This window comes from Poromitra crassiceps (assembly GCF_964638095.1).
Source record: "Poromitra crassiceps genome assembly, chromosome: 3".
Lineage (NCBI taxonomy): Eukaryota > Metazoa > Chordata > Actinopteri > Beryciformes > Melamphaidae > Poromitra > Poromitra crassiceps.
Genome location: NC_139625.1, coordinates 88,345,019 through 88,367,977, shown reverse-complemented (window position 1 = coordinate 88,367,977; position 22,959 = coordinate 88,345,019). Strand labels below are relative to the sequence as shown.

At 41.1% G+C, this 22,959-nt stretch overlaps 1 protein-coding gene across 1 annotated transcript; it reads left to right on the top strand.

Moving 5' to 3' along the window:
• The first annotated feature begins 1,641 nt into the window (after positions 1 to 1,641).
• Positions 1,642 to 21,044, top strand: LOC310773663 (membrane-spanning 4-domains subfamily A member 4A-like). The gene is made up of 7 exons (XM_083633587.1): positions 1,642 to 1,995; positions 7,684 to 7,794; positions 10,856 to 10,912; positions 11,459 to 11,620; positions 11,921 to 12,034; positions 12,287 to 12,406; positions 19,809 to 21,044. The coding sequence occupies exons 1-7, from the start codon at positions 1,654 to 1,656 to the stop codon at positions 19,881 to 19,883; spliced, it is 981 nt and encodes a 326-aa protein (XP_083489713.1). The 5' UTR covers positions 1,642 to 1,653; the 3' UTR covers positions 19,884 to 21,044.
• The last annotated feature ends 1,915 nt before the right edge of the window (positions 21,045 to 22,959 follow it).

The following is a 22,959-nucleotide window of genomic DNA, read 5'->3' as shown; positions in this document are numbered from 1 at the left end:
AAGACGTCCTTGGCACTCTACGTCACTATTTAATTGGACGTTGAAAGACGTCCATGGCACTCAATGAGTTAAAGTCTTTCTGATTCTGATTCTGATTCTGATCACAGCTGGTGCAAAATGCGGCCGCTCGACTCCTCACCGGCACCAAAAAACGCTACCACATTACCCCAATCCTGGCCTCTCTCCACTGGCTCCCCGTCCGTTTCTGCATTGATTTTAAATGACTGCTGAGTGTTTTTAAAGCCCTAAACGGGCTGGCACCACCGTACCTCGCCGAGCTCCTGCACCACCATACGCCATCCAGAGCCTTAAGGTCAGCTGACCAGCTGCTCCTGGAGGTGCCCAGGACCAGGCTCAAGACCAGAGGGGACAGAGCCTTTTCGATAGCAGCTCCTAGGCTCTGGAATAGCCTCACCTTCCACATCAGATCAGCCCAGTACTTGTACTTGTACTTGTTGTTTCTATACTTTTATTGTTTTTATCTGTGAAGCACTTTGGTCGGCCACTGGTCGTTGTAAATGTGCTCTATAAATAAACTTGACTTGACTTGACTTGACGTCACTCCGACTAGTTCCTTCCTCCTTCTCCTGCGGAGCCTTATACCTATCCTGTCTTTGTTTCTTTCCCATCCCCACTTCTTAACAGCCTCACAGCCTCAGCACATGATAAGCTCCGTTCTTCTCTGATCTTGCTCACTTTCCTTTCCCTCTTTCTTCGTGGACATTGAGCAGACCCGATGATTCCCATCACAGTGTAGGCACTTCTGTTCCTCCTCCTTTGCATCGCACCTTGTACTAACTTCCCACATCTCCTACATATCTTGCTTTTAGTATAAACAGCAGCCACATACACACACACGCACGCACACACGCACGCACACACACACACACACACACACACACACACACACCTGACAGCAGAAGCACCTGAGAGGAGCTCTCTCAAAGGGCCTCACTCATCCCTTCTCATCTCTTCATTCTCGCGCGCACACACACCTTTCACCCCCGGCACACACACACACACACACACACACACACACACACGCATACACACCTTTCACCCCCTGCACGCACGCACGCACACGCACACACGCATGCACGCACACCTTTCACCCCCGGCACACACACACACACACACACACACACACACACCTTTCACCCCCGGCACGCACACACACACACACACACACACACACACACACACACACACACACACACACACACACACACACACACCTTTCACCCCCGGCACACACACACACACACACACACACCTTTCACCCCCGGCAGACCAGAATGATGACGGGACAATATAACAATATAAGGAAGTTGTTGGCAGTTTATTCCCAAAGGTCACTTCTTGGTTTTCTGTGAAATACTTCCTCATATGACCGCGCTCGTGTGCCCGTTACACACACCCCACACACACACACACACAGACACACACACACACACACACACACACACACACACACACACACACACACACACACACACACACGCACAATAAACAAATTTAGTGTTTTAGGGCAGGGGATGTCATGCCAGCAACCAGGAAATTGAGCAAACACAATAAGGGTGTATGATTCAATAATTAACTGGAGACAGATATGAGACAGCAGCTCAGAGCAGCAGACATCATCTGACCTGAAACATGTCGGCATCAGTATCGACCACGACGGGCGGCGTGATGATGGTCACCCAGGTCTACCCAGCACCCCAACTTGGTCCAGGCACCCAGGTCTACCCAGCACCCCAACTTGGTCCAGGCACCCAGGTCTACACAGCACCCCAACTTGGTCCAGGCACCCAGGTCTACACAGCACCCCAACTTGGTACAGGCACCCAGGTCTACACAGCACCCCAACTTGGTCCAGGCACCCAGGTGACGGTCTACCCAGCACCTCAACATGGTCCAGGCACCCAGGCGTACCTGGCACCCCAATATGGTCCAGGCACCCAGAGGTTCAGCCAGGGCCGGCCGCAGGTGTTGGGGGTAAGTACTACTCCAGTCCATTGTTTTGTGTTGTCCTTGAGATGCTACTGTTGCTTTACTTGTCTTTTATTTGTTAGTTAGTTGTTTCACTTGTTTGTTTTGAGGTGAAAGATTTCAATAAGTGTCTTGTTATTTTTGATCTCGTCATAATTCTAAACATGTATTTACATCAGTTTTTTTATCATTCCGTTTTCCATCTCTTGATTTGTCTTAGCACTTCACTCCCATGGGTGATCACTCTGCAAAAATTAAAATTAAAATTAAAAACTAAACTAAAAAAAGAAAATGAAAAAAGATTTATATTCCTTCTCTTTTTATAGCCAGTGAGTTCTCCTGGCTCACATCACATCACTATGCTGGCATCTCTCCTCACCTGTCAGGTTCACACTCAGTTTTAAGGTGCATTCTGGGGACCACCAGGGGTCCTTGAGGGGATTCCAGGGGGTCCCCATCAAACTGATGAATTGTTCAACTTCACCATTATTTAGTTTATTATTGAACACAATTAGAGAATGTAGAAGAATGACTATTTTGATAGTTTCACTGTTATCTGTCTACCTACAATACAGAGTCTGTTATCTGTCTACCTACAATACAGACAGTCTGTTATCTATCTACCTACAATACAGACAGTCTGTTATCTGTCTACCTACAATACAGAGAGTCTGTTATCTCTCTACCTACAATACAGACAGTCTGTTATCTGTCTACCTACAATACAGACAGTCTGTTATCTCTCTACCTACAATACAGACAGTCTGTTATCTCTCTACCTACAATACAGACAGTCTGTTATCTGTCTACCTACAATACAGACAGTCTGTTATCTGTCTACCTACAATACAGACAGTCTGTTATCTCTCTACCTACAATACAGACAGTCTGTTATCTGTCTACCTACAAAACAGACAGTCTGTTATCTGTCTACCTACAAAACAGACAGTCTGTTATCTGTCTACCTACAATACAGACAGTCTGTTATCTGTCTACCTACAAAACAGACAGTCTGTTATCTGTCTACCTACATGGGTGCTGAATGTACCCATGTTTTACCCTGTTCTTTTTTTTGTACTGTCCTATGTGTGCTGCTCTTTGTGTGGCTTGTGAACAAGTAATTCCAATGCATTTTGATGCAAATTTTAATGCAAATGGCGAAATAAACTTGAAACCTACAATACAGACACTCTGTTATCTCTCTACCTAGACAGTCTGTTATCTGTCTACCTACAATACAGACAGTCTGTTATCTGTCTACCTACAATACAGACAGTCTGTTATCTATCTACCTACAATACAGACAGTCTGTTATCTATCTACCTACCTACAATACAGACAGTCTGTTCTATCTACCTACAATACAGACAGTCTGTTATCTCTCTACCTACAATACAGACAGTCTGTTATCTGTCTACCTACAATACAGACAGTCTGTTATCTGTCTACCTACAATACAGACAGTCTGTTATCTGTCTACCTACAATACAGACAGTCTGTTATCTATCTACCTACAATACAGACAGTCTGTTATCTATCTACCTACCTACAATACAGACAGTCTGTTCTATCTACCTACAATACCTAGACTAATCATGTATTATTGTCATTATTATGGATCATGAAGCAGATTAATCATGTATTATTGTTATTATTTATGGATCATGAAGCAGGAAAAAAAGATGGAAAAAAAATAAAAATAAAAATAAAATAAATAATAATAATAATAAAAAAAATAATAATAATAATAAAAAAAACAAAAAAAAACAAAGACAATTAAAAAATAAAAATAAAAAGTAAAGAAATAATAATAAAAAAATCATGTACAACTATTAAATATGCATTATAAAGTATGAGCAGGAAGCATGTTCTTTTTTTGTTTTTCTCCTTTTTTGTTTTCTTTTCTTATAAAGATTCACACTTGTTTTTCTTTCTTTGTCATGTGCTGTATGTGAATAGGGTGGGCAAAATAAGCTTTTAGCTTCAGCCCATACCTTTTTTTGGTCAAGATCTATGTAAAATGTGTTATGTCTATTGTTTTGATTATATGAAATAGAGGTATTGTACATAGTGTTTGGATGACCAAAAATAAAAAATCTGCAAATCAATCAATACAGACAGTCTGTTATCTCTCTACCTACAATACAGACAGTCTGTTATCTGTCTACCTACAATACAGACAGTCTGTTATCTGTCTACCTACAATACAGACAGTCTGTTATATCTTTACCTACAATACAGACAGTCTGTTATCTATCTACCTACAATACAGACAGTCTGTTATCTCTCTACCTACAATACAGACAGTCTGTTCTCTATCTACCTACCTACAATACAGACAGTCTGTTCTATCTACCTACAATACAGACAGTCTGTTATCTCTCTACCTACAATACAGACAGTCTGTTATCTCTCTACCTACAATACAGACAGTCTGTTATCTCTCTACCTACAATACAGACAGTCTGTTATCTCTCTACCTACAATACAGACAGTCTGTTATCTTTCTACCTACAATACAGACAGTCTGTTATCTGTCTACCTACAATACAGACAGTCTGTTATCTATCTACCTACCTACAATACAGACAGTCTGTTCTCTATCTACCTACCTACAATACAGATAGTCTGTTATCTGTCTACCTACAATACAGACAGTCTGTTATCTGTCTACCTACAATACAGACAGTCTGTTATCTTTCTACCTACAATACAGACAGTCTGTTATCTCTCTACCTACAATACAGACAGTCTGTTATCTCTCTACCTACAATACAGACAGTCTGTTATCTCTCTACCTACAATACAGACAGTCTGTTATCTGTCTACCTAGAATACAGACAGTCTGTTATCTGTCTACCTACAATACAGACAGTCTGTTATCTGTCTACCTACAATACAGACAGTCTGTTCTATCTACCTACAATACAGACAGTCTGTTATCTCTCTACCTACAATACAGACAGTCTGTTATCTGTCTACCTACAATACAGACAGTCTGTTATCTGTCTACCTACAATACAGAGTCTGTTATCTGTCTACCTACAATACAAACAGTCTGTTATCTGTCTACCTACAATACAGACAGTCTGTTATCTGTCTACCTACAATACAGACAGTCTGTTATCTATCTACCTACAATACAGACAGTCTGTTATCTCTCTACCTACAATACAGACAGTCTGTTATCTCTCTACCTACAATACAGACAGTCTGTTATCTGTCTACCTACAATACAGACAGTCTGTTATCTCTCTACCTACAATACAGACAGTCTGTTATCTATCTACCTACAATACAGACAGTCTGTTATCTCTCTACCTACAATACAGACAGTCTGTTATCTGTCTACCTACAATACAGACAGTCTGTTATCTGTCTACCTACAATACAGACAGTCTGTTATCTGTCTACCTACAATACAGACAGTCTGTTATCTGTCTACCTACAATACAGACAGTCTGTTATCTTTCTACCTACAATACAGACAGTCTGTTATCTCTCTACCTACAATACAGACAGTCTGTTATCTGTCTACCTACAATACAGACAGTCTGTTATCTGTCTACCTACAATACAGACAGTCTGTTATCTCTCTACCTACAATACAGACAGTCTGTTATCTGTCTACCTACAATACAGACAGTCTGTTATCTCTCTACCTACAATACAGACAGTCTGTTATCTGTCTACCTACAATACAGACAGTCTGTTATCTGTCTACCTACAATACAGACAGTCTGTTATCTGTCTACCTACAATACAGACAGTCTGTTATCTCTCTACCTACAATACAGACAGTCTGTTATCTGTCTACCTACAATACAGACAGTCTGTTATCTGTCTACCTACAATACAGACAGTCTGTTATCTGTCTACCTACAATACAGACAGTCTGTTATCTGTCTACCTACAATACAGACAGTCTGTTATCTGTCTACCTACAATACAGACAGTCTGTTATCTCTCTACCTACAATACAGACAGTCTGTTATCTCTCTACCTACAATACAGACAGTCTGTTATCTCTCTACCTACAATACAGACAGTCTGTTATCTGTCTACCTACAATACAGACAGTCATGGGACAAAATCAAATCTAAAGATGCAAATATTTTCAGATTTGGGTCTGAGAGACAAAATCTCATTAAATGGGGTACTCTAATGTCGACTAGGGTCCTTGATATTTCCTCATTTACTAAAGTGAATCTTGAATATGAGAGAGGTTCAGAATTTAACTGCTTTAAACGTCCATCTTTATTCTCTTTGCTTTGATTGTGTCGGATGTTTAATTCTTGTACTCTTGTTGTCTTTGTTTTACTATTTTACTGCCTTGCTATCAGGGTAGGAAATTAGCGAGGGCTCTGGCAAAATGCCCCCCAAAAAATCTAGAATTGCCCTTGGAACTGGGGTGACGGGGGCTTTTAAATGCCCCCATAAAATAAAGAGTTTATGTATTTTAACATTATTTTGCATTTGCAAAGCGTAACTCGAAAATGGCGTTATTTACCTGAGTGACAGGCAACACAAGCTAGCTGGCCAGCTAGTTCACTCATGTTTTTGCCAAGTACATTAATAACACACCAGACAATCAACAGTGTTGTTGAGATAGGATATTGGGATCTTTAACTGTGATTGTTTATGAACTTTTAGAAATAAAATATGCTTGGATAAGACTCATTGATTGGTCTGTCATGCTACATAGGTGCAACTAAAGTATTTCCCAACATTTGATAGAATTGCGCTGGAAATGATCCAAAATGCCCCCGAAATATATTTCACAGGGGGCAAAAATAGTTTAAAAAAGTTAACTTCCTACCCTGCTTGCTATGGATATGTTACTGTTTTACTGGGTAAGTGGTTTTATTTTTCCAGTAGCCTATCCCATTGTGAAGCACTTTCTAACCACAGTTAAAGAAGGTATTTACAGAAGCTTTTCTGTGTTGTGTTTTTCTAAACTGTATCAACAGCAGTGTTGGGAAAGTTACTCAGGAAGTGTAATTAGTTACTTATTACTGATTACTACTTTTAAAAGTAATAAAATTACCTTACTTTATTAGTTACATTACTCGTTACATTGCTACTGTATATTACTTTCGCTACCATCTTCCGAAAACTTTACATACAACCTTTTTAGCCAGCTCCTTTTAGAACTGAATCCACTTTATTGGAACAATAATTAACCTGACAGGAGGAGTCAACAATCAGCCAAACTGCAGACTTTGTATTTATTTGCCTACATAAGACAAAAAACTAATCACGTTCTGGCAACGCAGTAGTCTCGCACAGCCAGACCTATCCCCACACTTTGCTTTAAACGGAACAATTACAGTAGTGTTCCACACAATACGTGCTTGAACCCCTAATAATAATAATAATAATGATAATAATAATAACAACAATAATAATAATATGAATGATATTAATAGTATTATTAATCATAATACATTGAACGTATAGAGCTTTTCAAAAACTCAACTTGAACTTTTTGGAAATTGGGCCGGGGGCCCCGGCCCACAGGTTGGGAATGGCTGAATTACAGTAACTAAGTTACTGCCCAACACTGAACAAGGCAAATGCCAGCTCACAAAAACATTAGGTTGATGTTTCCAGACAGTTCCTTCTTGGTTTTGCAGCAGCAGTGCAGCAGATGTAAGCTAATGGTCTCTGCTGCCTCCCTTGTGGTCCCTCCAGACGGTGCAGATCATGATCGGCCTGCTGGCGTTCCTGTTCGGCGTTGTGATGACGGTGGATGCAGATTCACTGGCCGTGTTCACTGGTGTGTTCGTCTGGGGATCTTTATTTGTAAGTCCATCTCACAGTCAACATCTGTATCTAAATACATCCCCATAGTCCAGTGGTTCTCAGCATGGGGTCCAGGATCACCAAGGGTCCTTGAGGGTCCCCAACAAATTGATGAGTTGTTCAACTTCACCATTATTTCATTTACAAGAAGTTAACACAAGAGAATATAGAAGAATGACTGTTTGGATCATCGTTTCACTGTTATCTCTACCTACAATACAGACAGTCATGAAATTGTGGACAACAAAATTAATAGGGGTGTAAGACTGTGTTCACAAAATTCACATTTTGGTTCGATACGCCTCAGTGGTGTCACGGTTCTATATGTTTTTCGATATTATTTAAAATGTTTAATTTATTTGTATTTTGCTTATTTATTTTATTATTTTCACAGTCTAGTTAAATTTTTTATTTCAATTTATGACGGTTTGGCACGGTTTGCAATGTGTAATGAACCTAAAGGCTTGTAGCCTACCTAAACGGTTCGATATTAACCTAAAGCCTTGTACCTAAACAGTTCGATACAAATATGCGTATTGTTAAACCCCTGATATCTGATATCTAACAGTAGAAAGATTCACAGATTTGGGTTTGAGAGACAAAATCTCATCAAATGGGGGTCCGTGTCCCTAATGTGAACTAAATTAGGGATCCTTGATATGAACAAGTGCAAACCTTTAAGCCCACGGCGCCATTTGCCCTACGGCCCCTTTTCCCTCGCCCCACCCTCCATATCCCCCTACCCTACCCACTACTACCCACCCCTCGAATCCCGGCTCTCTAACACCTTCCTATCCTTAACTCATTCATGGCCAGTTTAGGACTGCCAATATTTAGCTCAGGCCAAAGATTTTCATAATTGTTGGTCATCATTCAAGACCCACAGTAAATTATCTATTAGCACCAAAGTGATTTGCAATACCTCAAAATGAAGATGTACGTCTCTGGGTTCACCAGAAAAAAAAAGTGAGCTTTTAGCATGTTCTGTACTCTACTTATAGCCATTTATATACACCCTGTTTTCACCAAAAAGGTCTCTCTGAGAAGAGAAATGGGAGAAAAGGGCATTTTTGTAAAGGACACAATCTCAGGCAGAACTTGCTCTCAATTCTTTTATTTTGAACTGTATTGACATCAGACATGTAAATATTATTCGTTATGACACAAATGACAAAAAAAAAAAAAATATATATATATATATACATGAAGTGCTTTTTTTACATTCAACAATACAGTTTACTCAGTGTGAATGTGTGTGTCTGCGCGGGGCCCATGTGTGTCTCTTTACATTACATTACATTTCGTCATTTAGCAGACACAGCAGTAGAGTAACATCAACACACACACACACACACACACACACACACACACACACACACACACACACACACACACACACACACACACACAGAGAGAGAGAGTTCTGTCCACAGCTGCTGCTGGATCGCACCTCCTTCCCAGGGAACACTATTGATCTCCCCGCAAATTAGCATAGGAGGAGAACACCAAACTGGTATGAGATCAGCGTCTAGCCTCCTCTGCCTCTGCATCGTAACAAAATGTGTGGCGAGGCTGCCAAGCTTTACGGGCTAACCGAACTACAATTTTGTGTGATCTGTGTTTGAAAGAGCCTATAGTCACTTTCAATGTAATCCCGGCGGGTCTTTGATGCACGGCGCAAATGCGCTGTGAAAAATGGCTCCTGTCTTTTGCTGTGGTTTCCTCGTTCTCCTTCTCCTCCTCTTGTTCCGCCTGGGACACAGGAATTCTTGGGTTTGGGACCAGGCGCTGGAACCGGATCGATCATGTTGGTCACGGGTTTGACTACCGCGAACAACTCATCCAGGTTCGCTGCCCTGCAGCAAGGCGACCAGCGCAGCACGCCGAGGGGCGTTTCAATGGCGTTTCTCCTGTCTGCAACAGGCAGCGTTTCTCCGTTTTCTGTTCTTCCTCCTCCCCCATTTCAAAACACAGCTGCGTAGTTGTTTGTTCACGTGTTGTCGGCTTGACTTTGAGGCCAGGGACCTGATACCATGTCACAGGCTGGGGAAGTCTTTGAACTACGCGCTGCACTAATAAAAACAAAAATACGTCAAACACGTCTTTGGCTGGGAGGCACATTCCTGATAAGACGTTAAAGACGTATTTGGCCATGAATGAGTTAAGATCATAGATAAAGTCCTATCATTTGGTTTAACCCTTGTACCCCCCTATTTTTTTTCCTCTGTCGTTACTATCTAGGTCCAGCAGCTGGATATTGATATTCATACTTATTTTTCATTATTCATTTTTCATTTTATTCATAATTCATTTTATTTTTTATTTTTTATTGATTCTTATCCATTGGTAACTTCATCCCTCATACCTCATATCAACATTCCATGCTTACTCAGAATTTTAACCCCTCGAATGCCAGTTTACTGTACTTACTGTACAATAAAACGTACAGTAGAAAACACAAAATATGATTTTTTCCCCTTCCCATAAATGCCACCTGGATCTTCCCCGGTGGGATTATCATAGCCTTGGATTCATCACATTTTTCACAGAGGAATTATTTTCTTCCATCTTTCATCTTTTGAGAATTGCACATTTGCTCGCAGAGGACTCTTGTCGCCCTTTGGGTCCAGCAGCCGGATATTGATATTCATACTCGAGAAAAGAGAAACACCTTGGCTCGTTGACACGGAAGTCCACAGAAGTACGCGCATGCACATCTGGGGCACTACCCGGATGCTGATCATGACCGAGTTTTGACATCCGGGTCAACACACACGTTGTCACATGGTTGTCACCCGAAACCAGGGAGGACAGACAGCCGAGAGGCTCTCTGCCGGGCATCAGATTTGCTGTGCTCCGGTGCAGAGAGCATACGGCATACGGAAAGCCATGGAAGGCCCCTAGAAGGCCCAATCATGACGCCTGTAAAGAGTTATACTCAGTTTTCGACGCTGATTCCAGCCGCGAGTCTCTACAATGAACGGTTGCTGAGATACGATGTCCTTTCAAAAAAGGTAAATTTGACCAAAAAAACATAAAACTGCCCACTGTCTCTTTGCAGTATATCCTGGCTGGATCTCTGACGGTGGCTGCAGGCAGGTCGATGAGCCGGTGCCTGGTTAGTAACTTTATAATTGTTTTGGAATGGGAACAGTTTGAAACCTACTGTATCTATTTCCTGTCAGACTTGCACACAGCAACAGGAAGTTAGCTAGGGGCAATTTAGAATGTTTATTATGTTGTCAAGTTGAAACTGTCTTTATTCACTACCACCTTATATACTGTACATCACACTGATGCTCAGCAGCTCTCCAGACTTCAATTAGTATTCTTAGGGGAACAAAAGGACAGTATCCAGTCAACACTCTCGGTCGCTCACATAATTTCCGAATTGGTATTGGCTGATAAATGGAAAAAGTTAATAAATGAATTACTCAATTATTCAATTAATTAGTTAATTCATTAATGTTTAGTCTCAACTACAGTAGACTTAGTGGCCAGACATTTTTTGGCCACACAGTTCACACCAGCCGCACCAGTTTCAGTCTAAATATAAGCATTTGTTGTGTGTTTTTTAGCTGCTGCATGGACACTTGAGGTTATTGCTCTGTCGAGTTGTGTCTGTGTGGCTCCGCCTCCCTGATGTGGTCTCTTTGCTCGGCAGGTGGGCGGCTCTCTGGGCCTCAATATTGTTGCTGCGGTTGTTTCCTTCACTGCCGCCTGCCTCTACTTTTCGGATGCTGCTGGTGTGATGCTCTACTGCTATTACTATGGAGGTTATTATCCAAATGACGACTGCAATAATATGTGGTACTACCGATATAAGGTAAGACATTTTGGTTTGAAATATGTAGTTGTCAAAAAACTATAGGAACAACACATGTTTGCTCCATGTTTCTCATGTGACGCTAATGGGCATTGATTGCTGTAAATAGAACAGGTTTGTGCCTCCATTCCAAGAAGCAAATAGACTGATGATGGTCTAGTGTTGATTTCTCACCATGGTGAAGAGAAACTGAAGTGGAAACTAGTAAAGCTGTTGTAACAGAATGCACAAGTACTCTAAGTTGGACATAAACCTGTTGAGCGATTTCCTCCAAAGGCGTTTCCTCCCTGTTCTCCACAGAGTCGGACTCAGGGGGTTTCAGGGGTCTTGGGTGTTTTCTCTCTCCTGGAGTTCATCGTTTCCATCACCGTTGCAGCGTTTGCCTGCAAAGCTAACTGCAACTCCACCCCCCAGGTGAGTCCACCTGTGTCTTACTGTACAAACACACAGTGTCATCACAGGGTGGCAAATGACAGCACAGACCTTAGATGCTAACCTGGCTTTCACGGCAAATGCGCAATCGCGCAAAACACATACATTTCCTCAATGAAGGACAGCGCAACATTCTCCTAAACAGCTGCACTTTTCTTTTCTTGAGACTTGATCCGTTTGTTTTTGTTTTTATCTGTTTCAAATACAAAGACACTTCTGTTGTTTGTCTTATAGCAAGTGTTCATTGTGAGCAACAATTTACCTGAAGGGAGCAGAGTGACCATGCAGGCTCCGCCTACTTTACAGCCTTGGATGGCTTCACAGACTCCGCCTACTTCACAGGCCAACCACGAGGTTTGTTGTAAATGTGTGAAGTCATGTTAGTGGGTTTGTTGTAAATGTGTGAAGTCATGTTAGTGGGTTTGTTGTAAATGTGTGAAGTCATGTTAGTGGGTTTGTTGTAAATGTGTTAGTGGGTTTGTTGTAAATGTGTGAAGTCATGTTAGTGGGTTTGTTGTAAATGTGTGAAGTCATGTTAGTGGGTTTGTTGTAAATGTGTGAAGTCATGTTAGTGGGTTTGTTGTAAATGTGTGAAGTCATGTGAGTGGGTTTGTTGTAAATGTGTGAAGTCATGTTAGTGGGTTTGTTGTAAATGTGTGAAGTCATGTTAGTGGGTTTGTTGTAAATGTGTGAAGTCATGTTAGTGGGTTTGTTGTAAATGTGTGAAGTCATGTTAGTGGGTTTGTTGTAAATGTGTGAAGTCATGTTAGTGGGTTTGTTGTAAATGTGTGAAGTCATGTTAGTGGGTTTGTTGTAAATGTGTGAAGTCATGTGAGTGGGTTTGTTGTAAATGTGTGAAGTCATGTTAGTGGGTTTGTTGTAAATGTGTGAAGTCATGTTAGTGGGTTTGTTGTAAATGTGTGAAGTCATGTTAGTGGGTTTGTTGTAAATGTGTGAAGTCATGTTAGTGGGTTTGTTGTAAATGTGTGAAGTCATGTTAGTGGGTTTGTTGTAAATGTGTAAAGTCATGTTAGTGGGTTTGTTGTAAATGTGTGAAGTCATGTTAGTGGGTTTGGGATCGCTTGTTTGCAACCACGTGATTCCCATGATGTCAAAAACAAAGGAGGGCATGCAGTGAAAAGCATACTGTGCTAGTTTAGACAATATTACAAGAGAAAGGTGTCAACAGAAAATCACTATATGTTGGTGATCCTTATGTTATGAAGAAGAGCTATTTCTCTACTGAATTGAGAGACTTGCTGCTATGGAGGCAGTAGATGAAAAGTATACTGAAGTATGGAGACAACTCACTTCACTCATTTTGCCATTTTCCAACATGAACGATTCATCAAAAATACACAGCGACAAATAAACGCCACCCCACAGATAAACCACATTCACAATAGCTCTTATCAGATAAACCACATTCACAATAGCTCTCATCAGATAAACCACATTCACAATAGATCTCATCAGATAAACCACATTCACAATAGCTCGTATCAGATAAACCACATTCACAAAAGCTCGTATCAGATAAACCACATTCACAATAGCTCTCATCAGATAAACCACATTCACAATAGCTCTCATCAGATAAACCACATTCACAAAAGCTCTCATCAGATAAACCACATTCACAATAGCTCATCAGATAAACCACATTCACAATAGCTCTTATCAGATCAACCACATTCACAAAAGCACTCATCAGATAAACCACATTCACAATAGCTCTTATCAGATAAACCACATTCACAAAAGCTCTTATCAGATAAACCATATTCACAATAGCTCCTATCAGATAAACCACATTCACAATAGCTCTTATCAGATAAACCACATTCACAATAGCTCTCATCAGATAAACCACATTCACAATAGCTCTCATCAGATAAACCACATTCACAATAGCTCTCATCAGATAAACCACATTCACAATAGCTCTCATCAGATAAACCACATTCACAATAGATCTCATCAGATAAACCACATTCACAATAGATCTCATCAGATAAACCACATTCACAATAGCTCTCATCAGATGAACCACATTCACAATAGCTCTTGTCAATTATGCTCGATATGCCGTACAGCGTATCGACGCGGGTTACACCGCTTTCTTCTATAGCTAGCCTATCCGCTGGTCATTTTTCTTATGGACATCTGCTACGGTATAGAATGCCCAGCTCACTAGTAACCCGCGGGGTAGAGAGATTCGTCCAACTCCTAACCACCTCCTGATCCTTAAGTCCGACCTGCTGTATTTCCCCCCTTCGGAAGCAGTGGCCTACTGTGGTCACTTGGGGAGATCACTCAAGTTAACGGTGGCTCTCTCTAGCACTGTCTGATGTTGTGTGTGTTGGAAATTAATTATAACTATGTGTTAATCTGCACTGGTTAAGGTCGTGTTAAAGTTTTTCCCTTGAGATAACAATTCTCGCTTAACCTGACGGTGTTTTAATCCACCTCATCCTGTCAAGTGGTCGTTTTAAGCTTGTCATCCCAAAGGCCTCCAAAGTAACCTTAAAAGACATGACATGTCAGGCTAAACCAAATGTTCCTAGTATTTTTACATCACGAGAAGAGGCTACTACCTATTAGATGGACATTCGTTCAAATAAAAGAGATGAGATCAGGTATTGGCGCATTATAAGTTGCTTTTTAAATAGAGAATATAGCTTAGCACAGCACAAATATAATTTCAATACAATTCTTAAACATTCACATGGCACACATTTAAACATAACATAATAACACAAATCTTCTTTCTTAACCTTAAATTGAATAAACACTTTCCATTCAAGCACAAATACCTTCTAACCTTATAACTTTTGTATGGCTACAGTACCGTGTTGGTACATTTTTGGCTAGTGCAGTGTAATTTTCTGTGTTCGCATTGTTATAAATGTGATATAAATGGTCAAATGGCGATGAATTTTGAAATTGGGTGGGGGATTGGGGCATATATCAAGGATTTTCACACTTCAGTGCCTCAGCTCATTTTTGGCCCCGGGAATCAAAAATGTTTACTGCATCTTTGTTATTATCCAGAAATGAATAGATAATTCCCCATTGAAAACCACTATAAAGTGCAAAAAAGTGCTATTTTTGAGCTCCAAGACACTTTTTACAAAAAAGCATTTTTTTTATGACTTCCTCCAGATATTTTGGACATAAGGCTTCAAAATTATGGTTTTTAATATTTTTCAGCAGATTGCAACATTTTCTCATGTATGGCATGCATCTATTGCAATCAATTTAGCTGGTTTCTGTTTGTGCTGCATTATGGACCACTACAGCCCAATGGAATAAATAATTTCAGCTAAAATGGTGTTCATATGGATGTGTGTGTGTGTGTGTGTGTGTGTGTCTGTGTGTGTGTGTGTGTGTGTGTGTGTGTGTACACACACACACACACACACACACACACATCCATATGAACACCATTTTAGGGATGGGGTTTTGGGGGGAGGGAGGGACAAAAAAAACATGCCTATATTGAAGTCAGCTCAAGTTGTGTGTGTGTGTGTGTGTGTGTGTGTGTGTGCGCACACACACACACACACACACACACACACAAGCAACTTGAGCTGTCCCCCCACCCCCCCCACCAAAGCCCCATCCCGATGTGTCCTGATCATGCACATACTAGGCTAGACAGAGTCTGTTTATGACCTGCATCAGAATGACAGAATGCACCCTTGGCCGGTCAAGGAAATGGTCAATTACTAAAAACTGGCATTGAAAGGGTTGAAATTCTGAAAAGTAATGAACATTGAGACATGAGATTGAGCAAACATGAGATTGAGCAAAAAAGGAAAAAAAGATTCTCCCCCTATTTTTGTTGTTGGCCAAAAATGGTTAGTACTTGCCCAGAATGACTCACTCTAATTGACCAAAAATGGTCAATTAGATGGTCTAAAAAATTATACAGTGCATTTTTTTTTTAATTGTCACTGAATAAAAAGTAAGAATGGAACAAAATAAATATTGGTAATAATCTTTTACATAGACCCCACTGTGATAATCCCACCCAAAAACATTCCCTTTGGATTATATTTTGTGCAGAGATTGTGGAAATCTGAAAAAGCAGCAAGTGAAACTGTTTATAGTCAAGACAAACTGGCTTATAGAGGGTTACATTTCTGAAAATGAATAAATATTTTTGGTATGTATAGCTTCATCTGAAGGTAAAATGTTTGGGGGAAAAAAGAAAAGAAAAAAAAGATTTTTTTTTACCTTTCTTATCATTAGAAAAATAATTGACCAAAACTGGACAATGGGAGGGGCATAAGATTGAGGGGTAAGTATTAGTTAACAGTGTACAAGGGTTAATCAGCTACTGTAACTTTCAGTATAAGTTGCCCGTCTGCTGGATGCGGCCTTCTGCACCCATTCTAATAATAGCTCAGTCAGGCCACTGCTAACCTGTTGCTTCATGCAGTGTAAAGAGGAAGTGTTTTCTCTTCCCTATCCAAATCTAATACTTCCAGTAACACTTCATAACAATCAACGGGTATTATTACCCCGGACTTGAAATGATCAAGCTGAGATAAAAGTAAATAAATAAAATGTATTTCCCTTAAATGTAGCATGCTTCCTATAGGCTCTGTTCCGTTATGATCCCCTCTCGGTGACTGTCAGACACCAGCTTGTTGAGCGGGCCTCAAACCATTGGTTTCCTACTCATCTAAAAATAGATCTACTCCAACTTCCCTAAACGAGTTCAAAACGCAGATACAGTATATGCTACTGTACACCTCAGCGAGATAAACCACTTTACATTTGTTCCCAGAATAAAATGCTGCCTTATCAAATTCCCCGCTAGGTAAGTTCCAGTACAAGTGTTCCCAGAATAAAATGCTGCCTTGTAGAACTTCCATATGGAATGTTAATAAAAATGCTATATAACCCACAGTGCATGTATTTACTTCAAATGAGAAACCCAATCAGCTCTGAGTGCCAACTGTCCAGTTCAGGTGTATCTTTAATGAAATAATTTATTTCCGCCATATAACTGTACTCTATATAAATGCTTTCATTTCACATGGGAAAATTCATTTAGAGGGTTTTAGCATAACAGACAATGCACGTCACCTTGAGCCCATAATAATGCTCCACTCTATAACAAGGAGTGTAGGTATGAAACAGACTTATTTCCAAACTTTTAACAAATAGAATTTCTCCCCCTATAACTGTACTCTATATAAATGCTTTAATTTCACATGGGAAAATTCATTTAGAGGGTTTTAGCATAACACACAATGCATGTCACTTTGAAAATAATAATGCTCCTTTCTATAACAAGGAGTGTGGGTATGAAACAGACTTATTTCCAAACTTTTAACAAATAGAATTTATCCCCTCATATCATATATTTCCTGTTTCAAAACAAAACGGCTTCGCCAACCATAGTAATCCATGACCACCCCGCTAACCGGTCTTAAACCAAATCAACCTACAATACTATTTCATTACCCCAGCTCGCTCCACCGCTTAAACACATCAAACTTCCTCCCAACCGCAAGCCCACAGGAAGATAATATCATTTATCAGTTAAAAACCCACTTCCTTTTCTGTGGCGGAGAGAGGAAATCAGCCAGAAACTCATCTAGACGCATCATCTGTGTTAACGACAGATGATCTCCTTATACGGATTACATTCTACACCTGTGTTGAAAAGGTCCCCTACCCGTTAAAGTCAGACTGGGTCTCGGCAGGTGTTCACCCTCGCTCCTTGGCTGGCTGGTTGGTTCGCGGGTTGGTTCGTGATTTGCTCGGAAATAGCATCTGCACGCCAGGGGACGTGAAGACCCCAATTGATGATTTCTCACTCCTTTTATAATAACTTTCTGCCAAATCACTTCCCCTTAGCCCATCGCTACCTCACCACTACTTCCTCATTTCCCCCCGAATCGTTTCCAAACAGGACCTTGCGTCTACCTTTCCTTAATGCAATCCTCAATTTCCTCAATATAGCCACCTTGCGACACCTGTAACTTTCCATTGGAACATTTCCACATATCCTCAGACCACCACTGTATTTCTCAAGCACGCACCTGTTCTACTTCCCCAGCTTTCACTCCTCTTTATATAATTAAACACATGGATGACTTCCCCTTTTTATATAATCCACACGTGCCTGAATGGGCTTTCTGAATACTCCATGTTAAATATAATTGATTAAACCTTGCACATATCAAATCACTTATCTTACCCTCGCCTGCCGTGGGTCCGTACTCATTGACACTCTTATCAGATAAACCACATTCACAATAGCTCTTATCAGATAAACCACATTCACAATAGCTCTTATCAGATAAACCACATTCACAATAGCTCTTATCAGATAAACCACATTCACAATAGCTCTCATCAGATAAACCACATTCACAAAAGCTCTCATCAGATAAACCACATTCACAAATAGCTCTTATCAGATAAACCACATTCACAAAAGCTCTTATCAGATAAACCACAATAGCTCTCATCAGATAAACCACATTCACAATAGCTCTTATCAGATAAACCACATTCACAAAAGCACTCATCAGATAAACCACAATCACAAATAGCTCTTATCAGATAAACCACATTCACAATAGCTCTTATCAGATAAACCACATTCACAATAGCTCTTATCAGATAAACCACATTCACAATAGCTCTTATCAGATAAACCACATTCACAATAGCTCTCATCAGATAAACCACATTCACAATAGCTCTCATCAGATAAACCACATTCACAATAGCTCTCATCAGATAAACCACATTCACAATAGCTCTCATCAGATAAACCACATTCACAATAGCTCTTATCAGATAAACCACATTCACAATAGCTCTCATCAGATAAACCACATTCACAATAGCTCTTATCAGATAAACCACATTCACAATAGCTCTTATCAGATAAACCACATTCACAAAAGCTCTTATCAGATAAACCACATTCACAATAGCTCTTATCAGATAAACCACATTCACAAAAGCTCTTATCAGCACTCAGCAATGTGATTTTTCAACTCAACCTAGCACGCACGGAGCCACAGCTTTACAAGCAGTCACACCACTCCACCACAGAACAAGCGGCTAACTAGCAACAAATACACAGAAAGGATCAAGACAAACATAAGCCTACCGCTTCTACCGCTGTGATGGCTGTTTCCGCCGCTTCCGCCGCTTCTAACATTAACATTACTCCAATCCAAACTGAAGAGTGGAAACAGTTACAGTCCAAACTTTCCAACAATATCCGTTCAATCCAAAACTCTGAGATCCACGGCGCCAGAACACCGGCACTCTCAAGTCCAAAGTCTTCTCATTTATTTCTGAACTCGAGTTCTGTTCTGTCTGTTTTGAGAAACTCCGGCGGGCACAATATTTGCACAATATGTTTTTCTCTATTATGTCCATGCGTCCAATCACATAATCATTTTTAAAGCAGAATCCCGCCCATCAGCTGTGTTGTGGATGCAGAAGTTGTTGTTGTTGTTGAAGTTTTGATCGATTTGTTCAAGCGTAAATGATGTAAAACAGGCATTTTGAGAGCTTGTGATAGTGCTTCTCTATGCCCTCTATGCCTCTATGCCCTCTATGCCCTCCAGGTATAATTCGCTCTGTGACGTGACATCACCTGAATAGAAGCTATGAAGGTCCATTCAGAGATTAAGTCATGTGAGTGGGTTTGGAGTAAAGGTCAAAGGTCAGTTCAAAGGGAGATTCCAACTCACATGATTTTGTTTTTCAGGCGACGGCTTCTGAAGAAGGATCACCTGGAGGTCTGAGCAACAAGGCCCCACCGTACACCGCTGTGATCTACTGAGCTGCTGTTCATCAGACACGCACGCACACACACACACACACACACACACACACACACACACACACACACACACACACACACACACACACACACACACACACACACACACACACACACACCACACACACACCCCACACACACACACACACACACACACACACACACACACACACACACACACACACACACACACACACACACACACACACACACACACACAAAGTCCTGATTTCAATGTCTTTTACAAATGATTCACACTGATCATTATACTGGACCACCAGGGCCGTAACCAGGGTTCCGAAATAGGGGAGGTCCAGCAAGGGGATTGAGGGTTTTTCCCCCCCTTTTTTAGCCATATTTAGAGTAATATATCATTTTAAATCAACATTAGGATTATACTGTTGTGATGTCATTATTCAGTATATTCTCTTTCATGTCACCACCTGCTCAGCTCTCCTGTCAACATAATTGTAACTAACAAACACAAACTGTTTTAGCCAAATTCATATCAAAATGACACCTACAAACACAGGTACACAACCCAAGCCGTACACAACACACAAAGTCATCATTGATAATAAAAAAAACATACAGAGGGACATTTATTTATTCCTGATAGGAACGATTGAAAAATAAAATAAAATATATTATGTTGTTTTTAACTTTACACCACCTCTTTTTGTTACTTATTGGGTCATGAAACTGAAACCATGCATATAGCCACCTGCATACCTGACTTCGGGAGCTTGGCACTTGGCATCATGCATGATTAGCCAGTAGCATCCCAACGTGTCACACAGGTAACATTACTTAAGAGACAGACTAGACACTTACTTTCTTGGTTGTTGCTAAAAAATCTGTCAGTGTCACTCACTGTCTGTCGTTCACTTCGCTCACTGTCTCGCAGCTCGCTCACCTTCAATTATCTCGACAGGCAGACAGACAGTCATCACTCACCACCATGCTGCTGCTCTCTCGGAATCAAGTTACCCCGGACGCGGCGTCAGATGACTTCCTGCCTGACCTGCCTTTCGTTTCAAAATAAAAGCGATCCCGTGTTTTTCATGCTTTTCCATGCAGATTGTTTTATAATTTTTTTTTTTTTTTCTTTTCTCTGAAATATTAGGGGAGGTCCGGAACTCCCCGTCCTCATAGCTAGTTACGGCCATGTGGACCACCCTCGCAATGTATGTTTTCTATTAGCAGCAGACAGACTGTTCTCATTACCAACCAATGCATCCTATGTTGACTGAAAAAGGGAATCTCTTGCGCTTCAGCTCCCCCGCAGAGGGAGGACGGTGCTTCTCAGAACAGGAGGATAATCACAGAAAAGGAAGAATCTGGAGCACACGGGTCACTGGTGAGATGGTTTCTTTTTAATAGGCTAAGTGCACCAACGTTTCGACGCAACGCGTCTTCATCAGGGTTAAACAGGAATGGCAGAATGACAGCAGTTTAAATCCCACCTTTCTCCCACCTGGCTACCACCCCCTCCCTCGGGTTTCTACAGATGTGGCCACTGTACTCATTGCTCGAACTCCTCTGATACAAAACATTTCCTTCACCCCCGGACTGGTAAAAAATATCCTATCAAGTCCTTCATAAACTGCAGTACCACACATGTGATCTACATGCTGAAATGTTTATGTGGGAGTGTTTATATAGGACAAACTAAACGAGCATTAAAGCTCCGTATCGCTGAACACAAAACGGCCATCCGCACCCAAAACCTGGACTATGCAATAGTAAGACATTACAAACAAGCCCACCATGGTTCAGTCGCCTCCCTTAACACATTCAGTGCCAAGGACGTCTGTGCACGTCCTAAAAAAAAGTAACGTTCAGTGCCAAGGACGTCTGTGGACGTCCTAAAATCATAATTCATATTATTCCATAATTCTGCTGTTCAAGGTCGTACCCAGCCAGTGAGCATGAATCCCTTCAAGGGATCACACGGCGCCACCTTAAACATCGTCACAGGAGCTGCTCCACCCACCTCAGATCCTTTACTTTGTACAGGAGACAGCGGAGAAAGCCGTGGAAACCGATGCATGCTTTCTGCCAGAGCCGTATATATTGCTCCGTCTACAGCGAGAGTGGGCTCGGCTGCATCCGCGCTCACAACTGAGCTCTTATGCTTCTATCTATCTCCACACGATTTCCTAGAAAGCCAGCATCCGAAGCCGAACGGGCCAAGCCTTTTCGTTCAGTCGCGTTTGCCAGCGCGCATCATTTCCTTGATGCCCATCAAGGAAATGATGCGCGCAGCAAAGCTGGGATCTGTCCGGGGCAAAAACGGTGTCGAGAAAGCAAACTCTGTGCGTGTGGGAGGAGCCCGCAGCTCAGAGGTGGAGAGGGGGGCGGGGTGGAGGGGGGGGGGGAGAGGGGTGTGTGGCTGCACAGAAACCACACCACACGCCACCACATCAGAAAACACCAGCCAGAGTCAGTGAATGTGCTCGAAATTAGAGTGAAAAAGGTATTCATAAAAGGGGCTATATCTTGGAAAGAAAAAAAAAACGACAGAAAACCCTTGAAAGTGCACTTTTTTGAGAGGCTGTAATTTCATAATGGAACTGTCTAGAAACAAAATTTCTTCTTTGGAAGAAGCAGGAGTGTTCAATCTTTCATTAAAGTCCAGCCCCGTTAATATAGCCATAATAGAAAAAATTCTATAGCTGTTTTCAACTGAATGGAAGTGAATCTGGCACAGGCTCCAGACAATTTTACTGAAGCGCTGTGGCACTGAATGTGTTAAGTTCTGGGGGATAGAGAAAGTCTCTTCCCCACAGAGAGGTGGTGATATTGTCACAAAACTGTTGAGGCGTGAAGCCTTCTGGATTCACACATTAAATACGGTGGAGCCTAATGGACTTAACGATGAGCTCAGCCTCTCATGCTTCCTCTAAATGTACTGATATTTTGTGTTCTTGTGTTTCTAAAAATATATAAAAATATGTAAAGATATGTAATTATATGCTTCTATTATGCATTGATTCTTTTATGCATTGATCCTCTATCCCCCCCCCCCCCCCCCCCCCCCCCCTTCCTAAGTGCTGTCACAGGATTGGCTTAT

What these genes read in the sequence shown, in the direction of transcription:
- LOC310773663 (XM_083633587.1), top strand. Translation starts at nt 1,654, where the DNA reads ATGTCGGCATCAGTATCGACCACGACGGGCGGCGTGATGATGGTCACC. An exon ending in GCCGGCCGCAGGTGTTGGGG is followed by an intron (nt 1,996 to 7,683) that starts GTAAGTACTACT and finishes TGGTCCCTCCAG; the next exon opens with ACGGTGCAGATCATGATCGG. An exon ending in TGTGGTACTACCGATATAAG is followed by an intron (nt 11,621 to 11,920) that starts GTAAGACATTTT and finishes TGTTCTCCACAG; the next exon opens with AGTCGGACTCAGGGGGTTTC.